The 17,683-nt window shown below is 36.2% G+C and overlaps 1 protein-coding gene across 3 annotated transcripts in view; it reads right to left on the bottom strand.

Annotated features, from left to right (window-relative positions):
* Positions 1-17,015, bottom strand: part of LOC116141786 (protein ACCUMULATION AND REPLICATION OF CHLOROPLASTS 3-like) — a 28,115-nt gene extending 11,100 nt beyond the window's left edge. For 2 of the 3 annotated variants that reach the window (XM_031427263.1, XM_031427264.1), the window contains exons 1-4: positions 16,693-17,015; positions 16,347-16,405; positions 14,342-14,406; positions 5,346-5,480 (exon numbers count right to left, since the gene is read on the bottom strand). In XM_031427263.1, the coding sequence (XP_031283123.1) occupies positions 5,346-5,480; positions 14,342-14,406; positions 16,347-16,405; positions 16,693-17,012 (579 nt within the window). In that variant the 5' untranslated portion in view covers positions 17,013-17,015. Of the gene's footprint in view, positions 1-5,345; positions 5,481-12,868; positions 12,986-14,341; positions 14,407-16,346; positions 16,406-16,692 lie in introns of those variants that run through there. The other variant, XM_031427265.1, reaches the window with a different exon arrangement.
* Positions 17,016-17,683: the final 668 nt, after the last annotated feature.

Here is a 17,683-nt window from a genome sequence, read left to right as displayed (position 1 = left end):
ACTTAAGAAAAGCTATGTCAGCCTATATGAGATATATAGCCCAATCTCCCAACTAGTCTTTGATACCTCCCTTTATCAACTGGTGTAGTCTACATTTATCTCATTACAGTTCACCTTCTGTCAATGGAGGCTCCAGCAGGTTTTGCCAACCTAACATTCCATATCTCCTTCAATAAATCGAATATTTCCTCTGAGACACGAAAATTTCCTTCTTAATTCCTTGCATCTCCATTGGCCTGAAAAAAAAAATATCTTAGTGCCCCAAATCTTTATCTCAAACGTCGCAGTAGACTTTTTTTACCATATCCCTTTCTTCAGATTATCCCCGTAAGACTAATACAACAACAATATTACTATTAAGATAGTTAAATCTTACCTGCCTTAGTCTAGAAAACGTGTAGATCAGCTTGTCCTTGAATAAAACCAGTAACTCCTGTAGCTAGTAATTTCTAACCAGGCCACTAATGAGAGTGCTGTCAAAAAGCCATAACAAAGATTGTTTCAGCCTGCACACCTTTTGTCGCTCGATTTCCTTCAAAACCTGGTGGCACGTCAATATACAACTTCTTCTGGCAGATCACCATTCAAAGAAAGCATTCACTTACAATCCAATGTGGCAAAGGGCCCAATCTAATTTGTAGCCAAGAGATAGAACCATCTATATAGTGTTCATTGGCAACAGGAGCAAGTCTCCTCATAATCTATCCATAGGTTGTGTGAAACCCCTTAGCTACCCCCAATCTTGCCTTGTATCTCTCAAACTGTTCCATCTGCCTGTATTTCACTATAAAACCATTTGCAGCACAATCGATCTCTTTTTTCGGTAAGCCACAGCTCCCAAGTCCTATCTTTCCCAAGGCCTTCATCTACCTCCATTACAGTCCTTCTTTCCAGTTAGGATCATCCAAGGCTCATCTACTGATTTTGAACTTCTCATAGTTGAAAGATTAGTAACAATGCACGAAAAACATAGGAAAAGTTACCATAGTGACCAAACTGTAAGGCAATAGGATGTAAATACAAATCGACATCCTTTCTAGAGCTGAAGGAGTCAAACTCTTGATATAATTCTAGGAGACAAAACCTTTTCCAATGATGACTGTGAGTCAATGACTTCTTCTGCGGTTGGATAATTGCCTTGCAGATCTTAGTATGCTCATTACTTTGACTGATACAGCTTGCCGAGAATAACAATTTCAGTCCTGGGACGTGAGTCTTGGCTAATCTTGCTGTCTTTTTGTGTTTCTGATCTACCACCCTCATGATTTCTGTTCTGATAGAAAGGTGGACTTCTACCCTCAGATTGGCCGTAGTTAGAAGAGGTTGAGTTAGGGTAATTCAGTTAGTAGCCGTGTTGATGTGAAAGTGAGGATTAGAAGGTGCTTATAAGGAAGTGTTATTCCCCAAAAACAATCTTCATTTAAGTTCCCCCCTGCAAGGAAGATGGGAAAAATAAGGATGAGACTCAAAGAAGTCACATCCTTAGAATAACCTTTTTCCCCTAATGGGAACAAAAACACTTATAGCCTTTCTGTGTGGGGAGGTATCCCTACAATACACACATTTAATGGCCCTAGGCCTTCTAACTTGCCTCTATTGCGAGCTAGGATGGGCACATGCACATATGCAGTACACCAAAGTTTTCAAGGAAGAGAATTGAGGGCTATCTAAAGGTAGGTAAAAGTTGTCAAGGAAGACAGCAAAAGGATATTGAACTACTAACTCCTATAAGGCAGCTATTGATTAAATAGGTGCTTGTGAGGACTTGCCTCACCCCAAAACATATTTAGCATGTCATGGTGACACTCAAGGCCGGGAAACCTTATAGGTGCCTATTTTTCTTCGACAATACCCATTCGCGTTGGGGTATCTACGCATGACGCTCGGTGGATATCCCACTGGCTGATAGTAATTTCCTAGTATAATTGAAAATACTCTCTTACCACTGTCAGTCCTTAATATTGAATCTGTGTTTGGAATTGGTTTTAACCATGGAATGAAACTTCTGAAAAATCTGGACCTGCTTCCATTTTTCTTTCAAAATAAAATATCCCAACTTATTCAGTATGTCATCAATAAGTAATAAACCACTTAGATCCTCACCAGTTGTAAACCACTAGAGGGTCCCAAATATCACTATGTATTAAAGAAAAAGGTCTAGACTCTTGTAGGGATTGGCGGATACATTGAACCGTAGTCTTTGCAATTTGGCAGATTTTCACCATTAAATACATGATGATTTTTATTTCTGAATAAAATGGAAACAACCTTTTCAAATCAGGAAACCTAGATGGCCTAATACTTCTATGCCACTAACATTATTCTAAATTACCCCAAAACTGAGGCAGAATTACACTAGATGCATAGCTGGTGGATTATTCTTCATTTCAAGCCTTCTCATCAAGTAGGTAGAGCCCTCCTTCCTTCTTAGCATTGCCATCATCTCCCCATAGAGTAAGTCTGACAATTCACAGTGGGAAAGAAGAGAATTTAGCACCATTTTAAGTCTTTGGTTAGTTTGTAAATGGATAATAGATACAAAGACAAGGCTAGGAACTGAAGGACAGAATCTCAACAGAGATTTCTAAGATTGGACTGATCCTTTACCAAGCGATTTACAAGGAACCGTCAGCTGTTTTTGACCTTAAGATTACCAAACAGGACTGTAAGACACAAACACACTTGAGTTACCTGCATGTGATTGAGGGCTCCTGAATCTATAACCCCAGGTTTGTGTTGTTCCCAAACTAGTAGCAGAGCTGTGAGGGAATTACCAGTCCTACAAATGAACTTGAATACTGAATAGAACCAAATGAACCAACTGGACGGATAACAACTCATGGTAGGGGTTTTTGGGGGGGGGGTCTAATGCTCGTTTGAGAATGTCAGGCTATGGATGATCCTCACTTTCAGCGATGTATTTTCCTCCAATCAGCAGGAATCCCTGCCATTAGGTTTATTTGTCTTCCATTGATGTACTGCCATTAGTTTCCAGCAGGCTAGCATTGTATGGCTTTGGCCCGTGACAATATTCACCGATTGCCTCCACAGCGAAAAAAGAAAGAATATCGTCGCAGCAGTTTTTGATCTACAATTAGGAGCTGGGCTATGTGTCTCCCACCAGTGGGAAAACAAAGCAAGCTCAGGACTATCTGAGTTGGGCTGTGTACACCAAACTCGCTAGTGTCCTGCTAAATCAACCCATCATCACTTGCCTTCTGCTTTCGTATCTCTTGCTCATTACTTTCTGCACACACTTCACGGAATAGAAGGTAACGGATTCTTTTCCCCAAACACAGCGTAACGTCTCAACTTCATCTAGTTCTTTCAGCCCTGACAGGGAACCAAACAAACTCTCCTTTTCCAACAGCTTACTTGTACCTTTACATGTCTTGAGAGCAACTCAATTTGCCACATAGATAAATCAACTCTGTGCACAACTTAGCCAATACACTTAATATTGGTTTACGACATTTACATTGATTGGTCTCCTCACCTTGATTTGAATCTTCAAATATCTGTGCTGAATCCCGCATGTTCTGAATAGGTTCTTTTGCTATTTCCCAACATTAATCTTTTGCAGTGGGAAGAACAAAATAGGCCGGCCTATCTCCTCCCTCATGGTAATTGATCAACAGGCCATACTGTACTGTTCTCAGCATCCCACTTCTCATATGTGGATCATCTTCCTTCGGAGCTTTGACTGCTCCAGTTCAGGAGTAACCCAATTTTCCTCTAACCTCGAACCATCAAACTCATGTTTTGAGACCATGGGATGATAATTATGTTCCGTTCCAATTGTGAACACTATTGAACGGAATTATTATACACTTTAACGAGGTTGGACTCCTCTTTGCGAGAGTGTCAGAGATTGCGAAGGATCTGTAATGAGAATAGAATGATGAGAGGTAGCAGTATGACTGACGAGTATGTACGCAACCCTTCGTGACATTGGTGAGACCTGCAATGAGGTCCCCCTGTACTAGCTCACCAGCCTGCTGTTTTAACACCCATTCACTATGGCAAGAGCGACCTGGGCTACTTGATACATTTAAATCAGCGGGTCTGGGGCAGGATTTAGAAGCAGGAGAGCACCAAAAGGCCTAACCTCTTAGGTGGAGGGACTCCTCCCATTTCATAACCCAAGACCTCCCCAATTGTATGTGGGATGTGGTACATTCCTCCCATCCAATCACTAGTGACGCCCTCTCACGGGGGGTCCCTGTCTACCCATCCATTCTCACTCTCGTGTAGGGACCACAATACACAGGGTACGCCCATCGGTGGGCCTTGACAGACTCGAACTACAATTGGTGTCTGCTCTGATACCATAACAAATAAGGAAAAATTATTCCACACCTACTTCACTAAAAAAATACTATCATACACTTAGTTATAGGACCTCCTGTATCTGATACCGTGATTAGGATACCTAACTTTTATATTGGTCTTTTTTAAAACCTAGATATGGTCATAAACTCTAAAGCATGGAAGTATTAAGGAATGATAAATAAGCTCATCCACGTGACATAAGAACAAGCACATTATGCACAAAAACACTGACATTAACTTGTTCCACAACATTTTTCTTATCAATAACAAGAATATGAAGATTAAAACAGCTTATAAATACTTCTCTACTTGATTTTTTATCATACTGAAACACTGGAGAGTTTAAAAATGAACTTTTAAATGTGTCTTTAGTGAGCCAAATAGTTCATGAAGTAACCAGGTGCTCCATAGGAGCTTACTGCCAATACAATAGCAATCAGCATCCCGTATAACATACAGATTTATATACTTTATCAGACTTACATGACTTTTGACAATTTCATGCATCAGGAATGCTGCAGACACAATTGTGGCCATACCACGCAAAGAATCAGAACTCAGCAGGCATGAACCAACAAGGAGAGATAAAATGAGAGTTTTTAATCTTCTGGTACGAAGCCATCTTCTTGAAATCAAATTTTAGAGCTTTTTCGACTTTAAGCAAAATATCTACCCAGGTCCTAATAACCTCTCTAAGTCAGAAATTATCCTAAATAATTTCCATCAATCAAACTTGCAAAACTATTTATCAACATAGGCATTGCAACATAATCATATCACATCTCAACTAGTATGTATATTTCTTGGCATGCAAACTACTGAAAATTCCTCATGTATGAAGCAACCCAAAAACACTCTCAATTGCTAGTACTATCCTATCTCAAATCTCAAAATTAAAAAAAAAAAAAAAAAAAAAAAATGACAACAAGATAATTGTCATTTTGTTTATTGTTTGACAAGTATTTGCTAATTCAGGGAAGCATGCAATGCAATTGTTCCCTAGCACACAGTACCTCGTCAATGCGCCTTTGTCCTTCAAAGCTGAAAGGCTTTAGAACAATAGCAATGGCAAATCCATTTATAGATTTAATAGTTTTGAGAATTTCAACAACTGCAATGTGATCTAGGCCATATCCTGCACTAGCGACCTACAAAAGAGAAAAGAACAGGTTTTTGTTAATCCATGTTGACAACAAATTGCAGAAATAGAAAAATTTTAGGAAAGACGTGTAAATTGCAACAAAAAATTTGAAAACTAAAATTTTCACTAAAAATATTCTCCTTATCATTGTAAATACATTTTACAACATACAGTGCCCCCAATTATGTTTCTTTGCTACCACCAATTATTTCTTCAAGGATAACAGACACTAGGAGACCAAAAACAGGTGGAAAGACAGTTCCAAGCATAATAAAAGAATTAACACATGATAAAGGCAAAGTAGAACATGGAAACCATATTTCACAAAATAAAATTTTCTGATAAGACAAGTTGGAGGAGGCAAACTACATATTTTTCAGTGTCGAGATGATTCTTCGTAGAGTTGAACTTATATTTAGCCGACACACCTATGTGCTTATCAGTAGTCTCCTACAATCTATAATATTGTAGTTTACACCCTCATGTAAACAGATAAGAGCAAAGAAGAGCATAAAATTGATCCTCTAGAAGAAAAAATAAATTTGTAAAACCAATTGAGATGAATAAAGAAGAAAGAAGACTCCTAAAACCCCTTTTTGGAAGAGTTTGATAAAATCTGCCTAGATAACCAATGGTGCTTAAGAAATTATTTAAACTGTATTATTTATTCATTCCTATAAATTAGGCTATCAAATCCCCAGAAATTAGGTTTCCTAGTCTAATCCTGGTTCTACGTATTCTACTCAAATCCATTAATATATGAAAAAAAGAGAGAATCTCCCTCAAATAACATCCCTGGCAACCAAGCCCAAAGCAACGCAAGAAGCAGCATCTATCAATTAGCACCACCGTTTTCTTCTCTTTCCTCAACAAAAATCCTGTTGGAAATTCAAATTTAATTGAAATCCCAGGATTCTTGTATTTAGCAATAATTATAGGGATAGCAGTAATCATAAGGAGTAATTATAATCATTAGCTGTAAATTAGTAGTTAATTGTTTCATGATTTATGGGGATTAACTTCCTAGAATAACAATTCATTACTGTATAAATTCTTTGTATTTAGTCATGTTTAATAAGAATTAAGAATTTCATAATTCTCTTCATGTATCAGAGCTTTAGGCTCTTTTCTGGGATTAGAAATCTCATCCTACAGGCCTTCATCGCCAAGATCCTTTGTGCCCTGCTTGCATCCTGTATTTTTCTTATTCTTTTTCTGTTTAGCCTTCATTGCTAAAGTATGTCTTCCACAACCAAGAAAACCACAACCTCCCAGTCAAAAGTAGTGACTCTTAATCAAACAACAGAGAGCTACCTACTATTCAATCTACTTACAGATTGAATGGAAAAAATCATAGGAAGTGGTCTCAAGTGGTGCGGACCTTTCTGAAAGGGAAGGGAAAATTGAGTCATCTCCTTGGTATTGGACCCAAGAAGGGAGATCCTAAATTTGATGCTTGGGATGAAGCGGACTCCGCAGTCATGTCTTGGCTATGGAATTCCATGCTGCCAGAAATCAGTGATACGTTTATGTTTATGCCAACGTCTAAAGAAATATGGGAAGCGGCAAAGAAACTTATTCTAAGGTAAGAGATTGTGCTCAAATCTATGAGATTAAAACCAAAATTTCTGGCATCAAACAGGGAGATCGCTCAGTCATGGAGTATGCCAATCTCTTGAAGAATCTATGGCACGAGATGGATCATTATCGATGCATTGAGATGAGGTGCAGCAACGATGCAACTGCGTCAAAGAATTTCATTGAAGATGATCAAATTCATGATTTCCTCGCTGGTTTAAATGTTGAGTTTGATCAGGTGAGAGTTCAGGTATTAGGAAAAGAAGATTTACCTTCATTGAATGAGACCATCTCTATCTTCAATGCTGAAGAAAGTCGAAGGGGAGTTATGCTTTACTCTCAACCAGTTGAAGGATTAGCAATGTTGGGAAAATCCAATGATTAGAACCTGAAGTTTAATATTGAAAAGACATCTACCTTCAATACTGCAAATTCAGAAATTGGCAGAATAAAGTCTCGATCCTCAAACAAGGATAACCTCCGATGTAACTACTGCAAAAAGCCTCGCCATACCAAAGAGCAATGTTGGAAACTTCATGGAAAACCACAAAGTTCTCAGTGGAATAAAGGTCCTAGAGGAGGAACACAGCCAAGCTAGGCGAATATGACTCAATCTAGAGAGGACAGGTCACATGATTCCAGTGCTGAAGAGCAGCATGAATTTAACAAAGAAGACATTGGAAGGCTGAGGTCACTCCTTAATTCATTAGAAAAGTCTACAGGTACTTGCTCCCTAGCAAATTCAGGTAAACTTTATTCCTTATATGCTTTAAGTGCCTCTAGTTCAGATTTTTCAAATTCTTGGGTTATTGACTTCAGGGCCACCGACCATATGACCCATTCTTCTCACAAATTTCTCACATACCATCCCTGTCCTAGCAACCGAAAAGTATCTATCGCTGACGGATCTCTGGCCACTGTTGCTGGCTAGGGAGACATTATTCTAAGTTCATCCATAACTCTTAAAAATGTATTATATGTACCTAAGTTGTCTACAAATCTTGTGTCTATTCATCAACTTATAACAAATTTAAACTGCAGTGTGGTGTTTTCTCTTATTTCTTGTATATTTCAGGACCAAGTTACGAAGAGAATGATTGGACATGCTAAGGTGAGACAAGGTCTTCATTATCTTGAGTTACCCAACAGCCAAGTGAACAATGGGAATAGACCACCTTTCTCTTTCTTGTCCAGCAACCCTCATTCCAACAATGACCAAATCTGGCTTCATCATCTTAGACTTGGACACCCTTCCTTTAGTATTCTTCGTGTTATGTTTCCATCCTTGTTTAAGAATGTTAATGTAAACGAGTTTTACTGTGATGTTTATGAATTTGCTAAACATCAACGTGTCTCCTTTCCTTCGAGTAATAAAAGAACTATGGTTCCTTTTTCATATTATTCATCTAACAATCAACACATCTTGATAATTCCTATCAATTTTGGAAGAAATTCATGAAGAGTTAATTTGGGCCAATAACCTTTTCCTTAATCCACAGTGATATTTGGGGTACCATCTCGGGTTCCCACATCATCTCTCCTATTTTTCATAAAATGGTAAAAATTCAATTCAATGTTGGAATTAAGAGGTTGAGAACAGAAAATGCTAGAGACTATTTCAATCAAACTTTATCTCCATATCTTCAAAAAGAGGGAATTATTCATGAATCTTCATGTGTGGACACACCCCAACAAAATGGGGTTGTCGAAAGAAAAAATGGTCATCTTTTAGCCTCTGTTCGTGCTCTTTTGTTTCAAAAGAATGTTCCAAAAACTTTTTGGGGAGAAGCTGCCCTCACTGTAGCTCATCTAATAAATCGTATCCCCTCTCGAGTACTTGACTTTAATACTCCAATGGAAGTGTTGTCTCAGTATTTTCTAGATTTCAATATGTCAACTAAGTTAGCCCCTAAAGTTTTCAGATGTGTCTGTTTTGTTCATGTTCACTCTCATGGTCGGAACAAGCTTGATCCTAGAGCTATCAAGTGTGTCTTTATAGGATATTCCCTACTCAAAAAAGGTACAAATGCTTCAATCTTACCACTAGAAAAACTTATGTGTCTGCTGATGTCACATTTGTTAAACCAAAAAGTTATTTTTCTAATCCTTATTTTTAGGGGGGGAGACATCATCTATGGAAGATAAGGATTTGTTTTTGAGAGAACCATCCATGTTAGTCAAAACATCTCCCATGCAAATTGAACCCAATCCTAAAACTGAAACTGAACACATATCTGCACCCATTTCTGAAGCCAAGCCTATTGAGTCATTTATTGAATGATCTCCTAATCCTTCTAAAGAGCCATCAAACCCTACACTCACACAGCCAGTACAGGTTTACTCAAGAAGAATAAAGCCCGTGATCAATCTTGTGCAAGTTCAAGAAACCGTATCATCACTTGGGAATGAGGTAAGTCCTTCTACTAGAGTATCACCTACTGTTCTTGATTTCGATCTGTCCATAGCCACAAGAAAAGGTGTTAGAAAGTGTACAAAACACCCTTTATGTCCTTTAAACAATTATCTGCCCCACATAAAAGCTTCCTTACTCATCTAAACACTCTAGCCACCCCACAAACCTTATCTGAGGCACTTGGTAAAGAGGAATGGAAGCATGCAATAAGAGTAGAAATGGAGGCCTTGGAGAAGAACAAAGCATGGGAACTAGTGGAATTACCAACTGGTAAGAGACCGGTAAAATGCAAATGGGTCTTCACATTGAAATATAAGTCAGATGGATCCATTGAGAGGTATAAAGCGAGACTAGTAGCCAAGGGGTATGCACAAACCTATGGAGTGGATTATCAGGAGACATTTGCACTAGTGGCGAAGATGAATACAATAAGGGTGTTGTTATCTCTTGCAGCAAATTATGATTGGACTTTACAGCAGTTCAATGTGAAAAATGTCTTTTTACATGGAGATCTTGAGGAGGAAATTTATATGGAAGTTCCGCCTGTCTTTGGCATAAATTTAGGCAAAAACAGAGTGTGTGGATTGAAAAAGGCATTGTATGGGCTCAAACAATCTCCTCAAGCATGGTTCGGAAGATTCACTAAAGCAATGTTAACTATGAAGTACAAACAGAGTCAACGTGATCATACATTTTTTATCAAGCGTTCTACTTCAGGGGGAGTCACTGCGTTGATAGTTTATGTGGATGATATTATAGTGACTGGAAATGATTTAAATGAAAAGGAAGCTCTTTAGAAATATTTGGCAAAAGGATTTGAAATCAAGGACCTTGGGAAGTTAAAGTACTTCTTAGGAATAGAAGTAGCTCGGTCCAAGGAAGGAATCTTTATTTCACAACAGAAATATGTTTTTGATTTGCTAGAAGAAACAGGTAAACTCGATTGTAGACCATCAGACACACCTATTGAGACAAATCATAGACTAGGAGAGTCTATGGAAGGAAAACCAGCTGACAAAGGCATATACCAACGACTTGTTGGGAGGTTAATCTACCTGTCACACACACGGCCTGACATTGCATCTGCGGTGAGTGTGGTAAGTCAGTTCATGCAAAACCCTATGGATGTCCATCTCCATGCAGTATACCGAATATTGTAATATTTGAAAAGCAGTCCAAGAAAAGGGATTCTCTTTAGAAAAAGCACACATATGGAACTAGAAGCCTACATGGATGCTGATTATGCTAGCTCTGTTACTGACAGAAGATCAACATTTGGGTTTTGTACCTTTCTTGGTGGAAATTTGGTAACCTGGAGGAGTTAGAAACAACCGGTGGTAGCAAGATCTAGTGCAAAGGCAGAGTTTCATTCGAAGGCACAAGGTATTTGTGAGTTGTTATGGCTCCAGATTATCCTAGAGGACTTGAAGATTAAATGGAAGAACCCAATAAAGCTTTATTGTGACAATAAGTCTACAATAAACATAGCTCATAACCCAGTTCAGCATGACAAAACTAAACATGTGGAAGTTGACAAACATTTCACAAAGGAAAAGCTTGAGAGCGGATTAATTTGCACTCCCTACATCTCTACAGAGCGTCAATTAGCAAACGTTTTAACTAAAGGATTGACAAGTTCCGCATTTCAAAGGATTATAAGCAAGCTAGGGATGAAAAATATCTACTCCCCAACTTGAGGGGGAGTGTTGGAAATTCAGATTTAATTGAAATCCCAGGATTCTTGTATTTAGCAATAATTATAGGGATAGCAGTAATCATAGGGAGTAATTATAATCAATTAGCTGTAAATTAGTAATTAATTGTTTCATGATTTATGGGGATTAACTTCCTAGAATAACAATTCATTACTATATAAATTCTTTGTATTTAGTCATGTTTAATAAGAATTAAGAATTCCATAATTCTCTTCAAATCCTATTATTACTTTCAAGCCAAGTCAACCAAAGAAGAGTTGAACAATACATCCCTAACGAGCTTTGTCTTTCTTTCCTCTCCCAAACTCAACAGCAATCTCTCACCCTTAAATTTGGGTCATTGAACTATGAAGGAATAGATTATTAGAGGTCTCAACACTTCTACAAATCACACACCACACGAAGAAGACAGTTCCTAAACAAAAAGATTTCCACGGATTACTTCAACAGTATTAATTTTGCCTCGAACCATAGGCACACAAAAACTTGAGCTTTAAGAGGACTTTTAGCCTTCTAAATCATATTAAGAGGTCCGAAATCATCAATGGGAGGATCATTAACAGCCAACTAAAACATAAATTTACAATATTAGTAATCCAAGGCCTCCAACTTCCAAAATCTTCCATTTTTCTTTGTTTCAGCATTTACACATTTTCTCCATAAGCATTATATATTATTGAAATTCACTATTATTCAATTCCTTTTGAAACTGAAATTCCAATTCCAACATTGGGAACAGGAGAGAATACCATACTAATATAATTAGAAGCATTTATAAAGATAAGGGAAGGACTCACACATGCAAATGTCTCCTACTCGTCATCCCAAAATTGGATATCCTTTCCATCCTCTATGGTTAAGCAAGTGAGAATGATAAAAGAAGTTTATTCCTCACAAATATCTTTCGAAGGCATTATAAAATTTTGTTACTAACCACCTTAGTGTCCCACCCATTTAAATCAAGGCCAATTACCACTAAAACCTCATGCCATAGAGAATTATTTTTCAATACATAATATCAAAAGCCATAAAGCCAACCAAAAAAAAGAAAAAGAAAAGAAAAGAAAAGAAAAGAAAGAAAGAAAGAAAGAAAATCCTTTCTTTCTTCATATTCCCAATACCAAGTCCCCCTTTGCCCTGAAAGGCCAAGAACAATGTCCCACCAAAGAAGATGAGAACCTCTTCCCGCATCATAACCTTCCCACAAGAAGTCCTTATAATTTTTTTTCTGTTCTCTTTGCAAACCCGATAGGAATCTTAAACAAAAAGACGAGATAAATTGAAAGAGTTGACAAAAAGAGTGGTATTAGGATGAGTTCAACCCCTTTAGAAAGAAATCCTCCCCTCCCCCTCTCCCTAACCGAAACAAAAAAATAAAAAACTTATTTTCAACATCATCGAATCCAAAAAGGTATAAGATCTAGGATTATTTCCCAAAAAAAGACATAAATATTTAGCACAAACTGCCCACTAACAAACCAACTAAACTAGCAGAAGTGTTAACATTCATTTTCAAGGAGTTAACCCCACAATTATGCTTAAACATATTAACTTTAAAGCTAGAAAAAAGACTAGAAGTTTCTAGAACTTTTAGAAGGTCTCCAATGTTTTGTTCATGATCATATGAGACAAGAGAAGAGTAAAATCAGCAAATTGTAAATGAGAAACTTCAATCCTCTCTCTACGTACCATGATATCCATCACAAGCTTAGTCCCCAAAGCATTATTCATCACTCTACTCAATCTGTCCACAACTGAACTGAAAACAAACGGGGTAGAGGATCTACTCATTGTCTCTTTAGAAGCTCCAAAATGTACAATTGGCCAACCATTAACTGAAATTGAGATGTTCAAGGAGTGAAGAGAGTCCAAGAAATTCTATTCCACATAACTGTAGGCTCTTTAATAAAATCATTTTTTGTTCTTCCTTTTTTTATTCCAACACTCCTCTACAATTTTATTTGCTATCAACACTGAATAAAAATCAGTCTATCTTACATAAAGACCGACTGGGCTGCAGAAATGATGGTTTTTATCGAACAACTTTCAAGCAACAGGGTAATAATTTTTGCTATAAATTTATAGAGGCTAGTAACAAGGCTGATAGGTCTAAAGTCACCAACACTGACTGCTTATTGGCAAATGTAATTGGCATTGGTAATAATATTGGTACTCCATTTTCATATTATTCATCTAACAATCAACACATCTTGATAATTCCTATCAATTTTAGAAGAAATTCATGAAGAGTTAATTTGGGCCAATAACCTTTTATGGACAGCATTTAAAATGACCTTCTTAATTTCCTCAACCTCAAGTCTCCTTTTCAAACAGCTTGCATACTCTTATTAATGGAGGCCCAATAGAACCTGTGCACTAGAGGTATAGGGATATTTCCATTAGAATACAAATTGGAGAAGCAATTTGCAAATTCTTCATCTACTTTTCTGTAATCAACAGTCAACTTTATTTGGTTTACAATTTCCAAATCAGATTTCCAATATTTCTGTCCTTAACAATTTTATGAAATATCTTAGTATTATCAACACCTTCCATAGTCCAAGAAGCTTTAGCTTTCTACCTCCATATGATTTCTTCTTTGACCACTAACTCGTTTTTGCCGAAGTTCTTCCTGCATAAGTTGTTATTCGACAAGAATACATCTTGATGTAAAAGTCCATACAATAAGAATGTAACACATATTCAAGAAGTATCTAAGCTTTTAAAAAAAAAAATCCATCTATATCATTAACTACTGCATTTGATAAGTACCAATGGTCAACAAAAATTCCACCATCTTGTTCCCAGTAGACTTAACTAAGACTTTTGCACACACAAATAAGTGAATGTATGGTAGAAAGGTTGTCTAGCAACCTAAGCAACCTACTGAAAATCTATGAAAAGGGCCCCTAAATCAACTTCTCCTAAATGATATCTTGTATGTTTTTGATTTCTTACCCTTCTAGGGGCTCGCAAACAAACCAAAAGGTTACGTAAATTATGATAATTAAACAATTAATCTATACAAAATATCACCCATAATGAGTGTTAAAACACCATTTTAATGAATATGTATAGCATTGTTTGTAATAATTAAAAATCACTTTATACTGAAAAATGGCACAAGCAATACAAGAGGGGATAGTTAAGGGATGTACAAACAAGGATAATAGCCTTTGAACGTGACTGTAAGAATAGTGAAGCTTCCACAATCTTTGGTGTTAAGTCTGCAAAATGCAAAGAGCAACAGGAATGATGTTAATTCCATATATCTATGTACTATAACAATAGAAGCCTCACTTTGTAAATATTAAGATAGTTGTTTTCTAAGTCATCAAGTTAGAACATCTAAAATAATTATCAAGCTTTTCATCTTTGTAAATACTTGTTTGTAAGAGGGGCTATACTACTATTTCAATTGCTTTTGATGTTTGTCTCTCGTCCTTGTCACTATAACATAAAATCTTAATAAAATCAAAACAAAATCAAAGCAATAAAACTTGACCCATGATTCATAATCGAATGAAAGAAGATGAAAAATTTTACAAAGCTAGGTACTTATGAAGAAAAAAACATAGGCATGAGACATGTCAACAACACAACACAACAAATTTGAAAAATAGGCCACAAATATTGAAAGTACACAGTAATGAAAATATACAATTCATACGTTTATTTTTAACAAATTTTAAAACCTTCTTACATTTGAATAACAAAAATGTATGAACCAAAAAACTCTTATAACATTGAAACAACCATTTTAAAATTAAAATTAGTACATCCACTTTAATAATCTTTATTTATTATTTTTTTTTTTTCCCTCATCACAAGGAAAGCAAAAAATAATTACACTATGTCAAAATCTGTCTAAAGTATCTACATGCTTTCTATTCTAGGCATGTCCACGATGGACAGGCATGTACAAGTTCAGATTTTAAATTTATGTTTAGATCTACAGGCATATGTTCCACACAAGGTGTTTCCATGCTTGATAAGTGCAATACATTAGGACATTCATCACTTAGACCTGTCCAAGCTTCACAATTGTGCACTCAAGGATCAAGAAAACTTCAACTAGTTGTATAAACTTCAAGAAAACTTTTGATAATAGAAAAAAAATAACCCCAAGCTGACAGTGCACATGTATAATATACCTACTTTGAATAATTTATATTCTGTGACCTAATGCCTGAAGAAATAAGTATCACATAAACTTTTCATGTCTGAAATGGAGGAAAACCATATGGTATATTAAACACTGCCAAACAAAAGCCAAGAATTTCAAGAAAGTAACATAATTAAGATGAGAAGATAATGATAAAGGAAATGTTGATAAAATATACAAAAAAAGAAGTGTTTTCATCAAGTACAGAAGCAAAGCCATGCAATTGAAACAGAAGGATGAGAAAGAGAAATTCTTATCTTCTTTCCAACCTTGATCTAACTAATATTTGCAACAAAATCATGATCTTTAATTGGCCAATTCCAAAACTATATGCATTTGATTTGTCTACAGGTCTTGACTTGAAGTTCTGTCCTATGTCATTGATCAAATTGTATTTAGCTGCCTTTAAAAGAAGCTGACTTCTTTTTGTAATTCCACTAGTTTCCCATCTCATCTCCATAAATAGCTTTATTCCAACCAGAAATGGCCATGATACAACCTCCAAAATCCATGTTATGCATAAGCCTCAACATAATCAATGGCTCTTGAATTCTTTCTCCGTGAGTGCTAATATTATCAATCAGGGGCCTCGTAGAGATACGTCTCGCTGATCACTATTGACTTCTAAATTACAAATCCATTACATAGTTTTTACAATGCACGGTTTTGTTACTGTTATAACAATAAAAAATATTGTTAAAAAAAATCTAGATTGGACAAGGTTTAATTTTGATGTTCACACACTTAAACTAGATTAATATAATCCATGTTTCAAGGCCACTAATAAATTATTGGAACACCTATGATCTTCACTAATCCGATCACCACTATGGTCCCCATATCACTAAGCATTTAAATGAAAATTAGCACATGAAGTGAGAAATAAACATAGAAAAGTTTTACGATAATAAACTATTTCAAAGGAAAATATACTACAATAAAAGTATAATGATCAAGGTATAGCAGAAAATATGAACTAGAGTCACAAAGACAAAACCAAACCTTGTCCAAGAAACCTTTGTCGTAATCGCACATCTGATATATCATTCATTAAAATATTCCTGCAAAAAAGAAGTTGACCAATAGCCAAGTAAATGACATCCAAAATTTCTCAAAGAAATGCAGGTCTTAGCATCGTTATGCAAAATTATGCAAGAATGATTTTTGAACTACAAATTTTAAACCATTTTAAGATAGTTCACACCGATTTCTCAGAAGTTGTGAAACCTAAATCACTATGCAAAATTTCCAAGAATGGTTTTGAACTACAAATTGCACACAAAGCAACATTATAAAAAAAAAATTGCAAATTCAACAAATTTATTAAATGGTGGATTAAAGCGCATACCAGAAGCGAAGGGAGGAGGAGCGGAGAGGAGATTCTAAACAAAAGTCGAGAAGCGCGTCCTTTCTACTGCCAATGCCAATCACTTCTACAAATTCAGACTCAGAAACATTTTCACGTTCATTTACAGGATAGTTTTTGTTTGTACTCATACTCACTCGAAGACCAGCCCTACTCCACTTACATTTCAATTTTTTTTTGCCACAACAAAACAAGGAATTGTACAATACTCGTTTTGACGAACAAGGCAACAAAGACGACGAACCAAAACTCCTCAAAACCGGAAGTCCTACAGAAATGGGCATCCTATTGCACGAAAACATTGCATTCAAATGCCAATTACACAAAACCCTAGCGGTTTTCGATTTTTTGGGGTTATATTTAAATAATTAACAAACAAAAAGCCATCTGAACCGAGAAAGGGAAAAGAACACTAAACTAGCTGATAGTTGTGCTGTGAGTGTGTGGTATTTGTTGTGGTCTAAATGAGAAATAGCTCCAAATCTCCGACGGCTCATCATGAGCTTCATATGAGGGCATATTATTTTGGGCCTAAATAAAACCTCACTAGGCCCTTCCATATTGTCCTGAGTTTGTAATTGAGTTTTTAGGGCCCATTAAATCTCTTTCGGTAACCCCATTTTTTAAAATTTATCAAAAGAATTCATTTACAAATATAACATGATTTATTCAAAACTTATCCATTTCAAAAACTTTTTTGTAAACCTCGTCATTTGTGCACTTGTGTTTATTCTTCATAACTCCATGACTATTAGACACTTTAAGGCTCCGTTTGGTTTACAATTTTGTAATTTTGGAAAAAGCTTTTTAAAAAAAGTTAAATTGGGTGGGTATTACGATGTAAGATTTATAAATTATTAAAATACCCCCTATGTTTATTTTTTTACAAAACACCCCCTATAATAAAATATTAAAAGTTAACAAAAACACCTCCAACCCACCCTCAAATACGAACAGCCGGCCACCACCATCG

Source organism: Pistacia vera, unplaced genomic scaffold, assembly GCF_008641045.1.
Source record: "Pistacia vera cultivar Batoury unplaced genomic scaffold, PisVer_v2 Contig400, whole genome shotgun sequence".
NCBI classification, from domain to species: Eukaryota; Viridiplantae; Streptophyta; class Magnoliopsida; order Sapindales; family Anacardiaceae; genus Pistacia; species Pistacia vera.
This window is presented reverse-complemented; position numbering and strand designations above follow the sequence as displayed.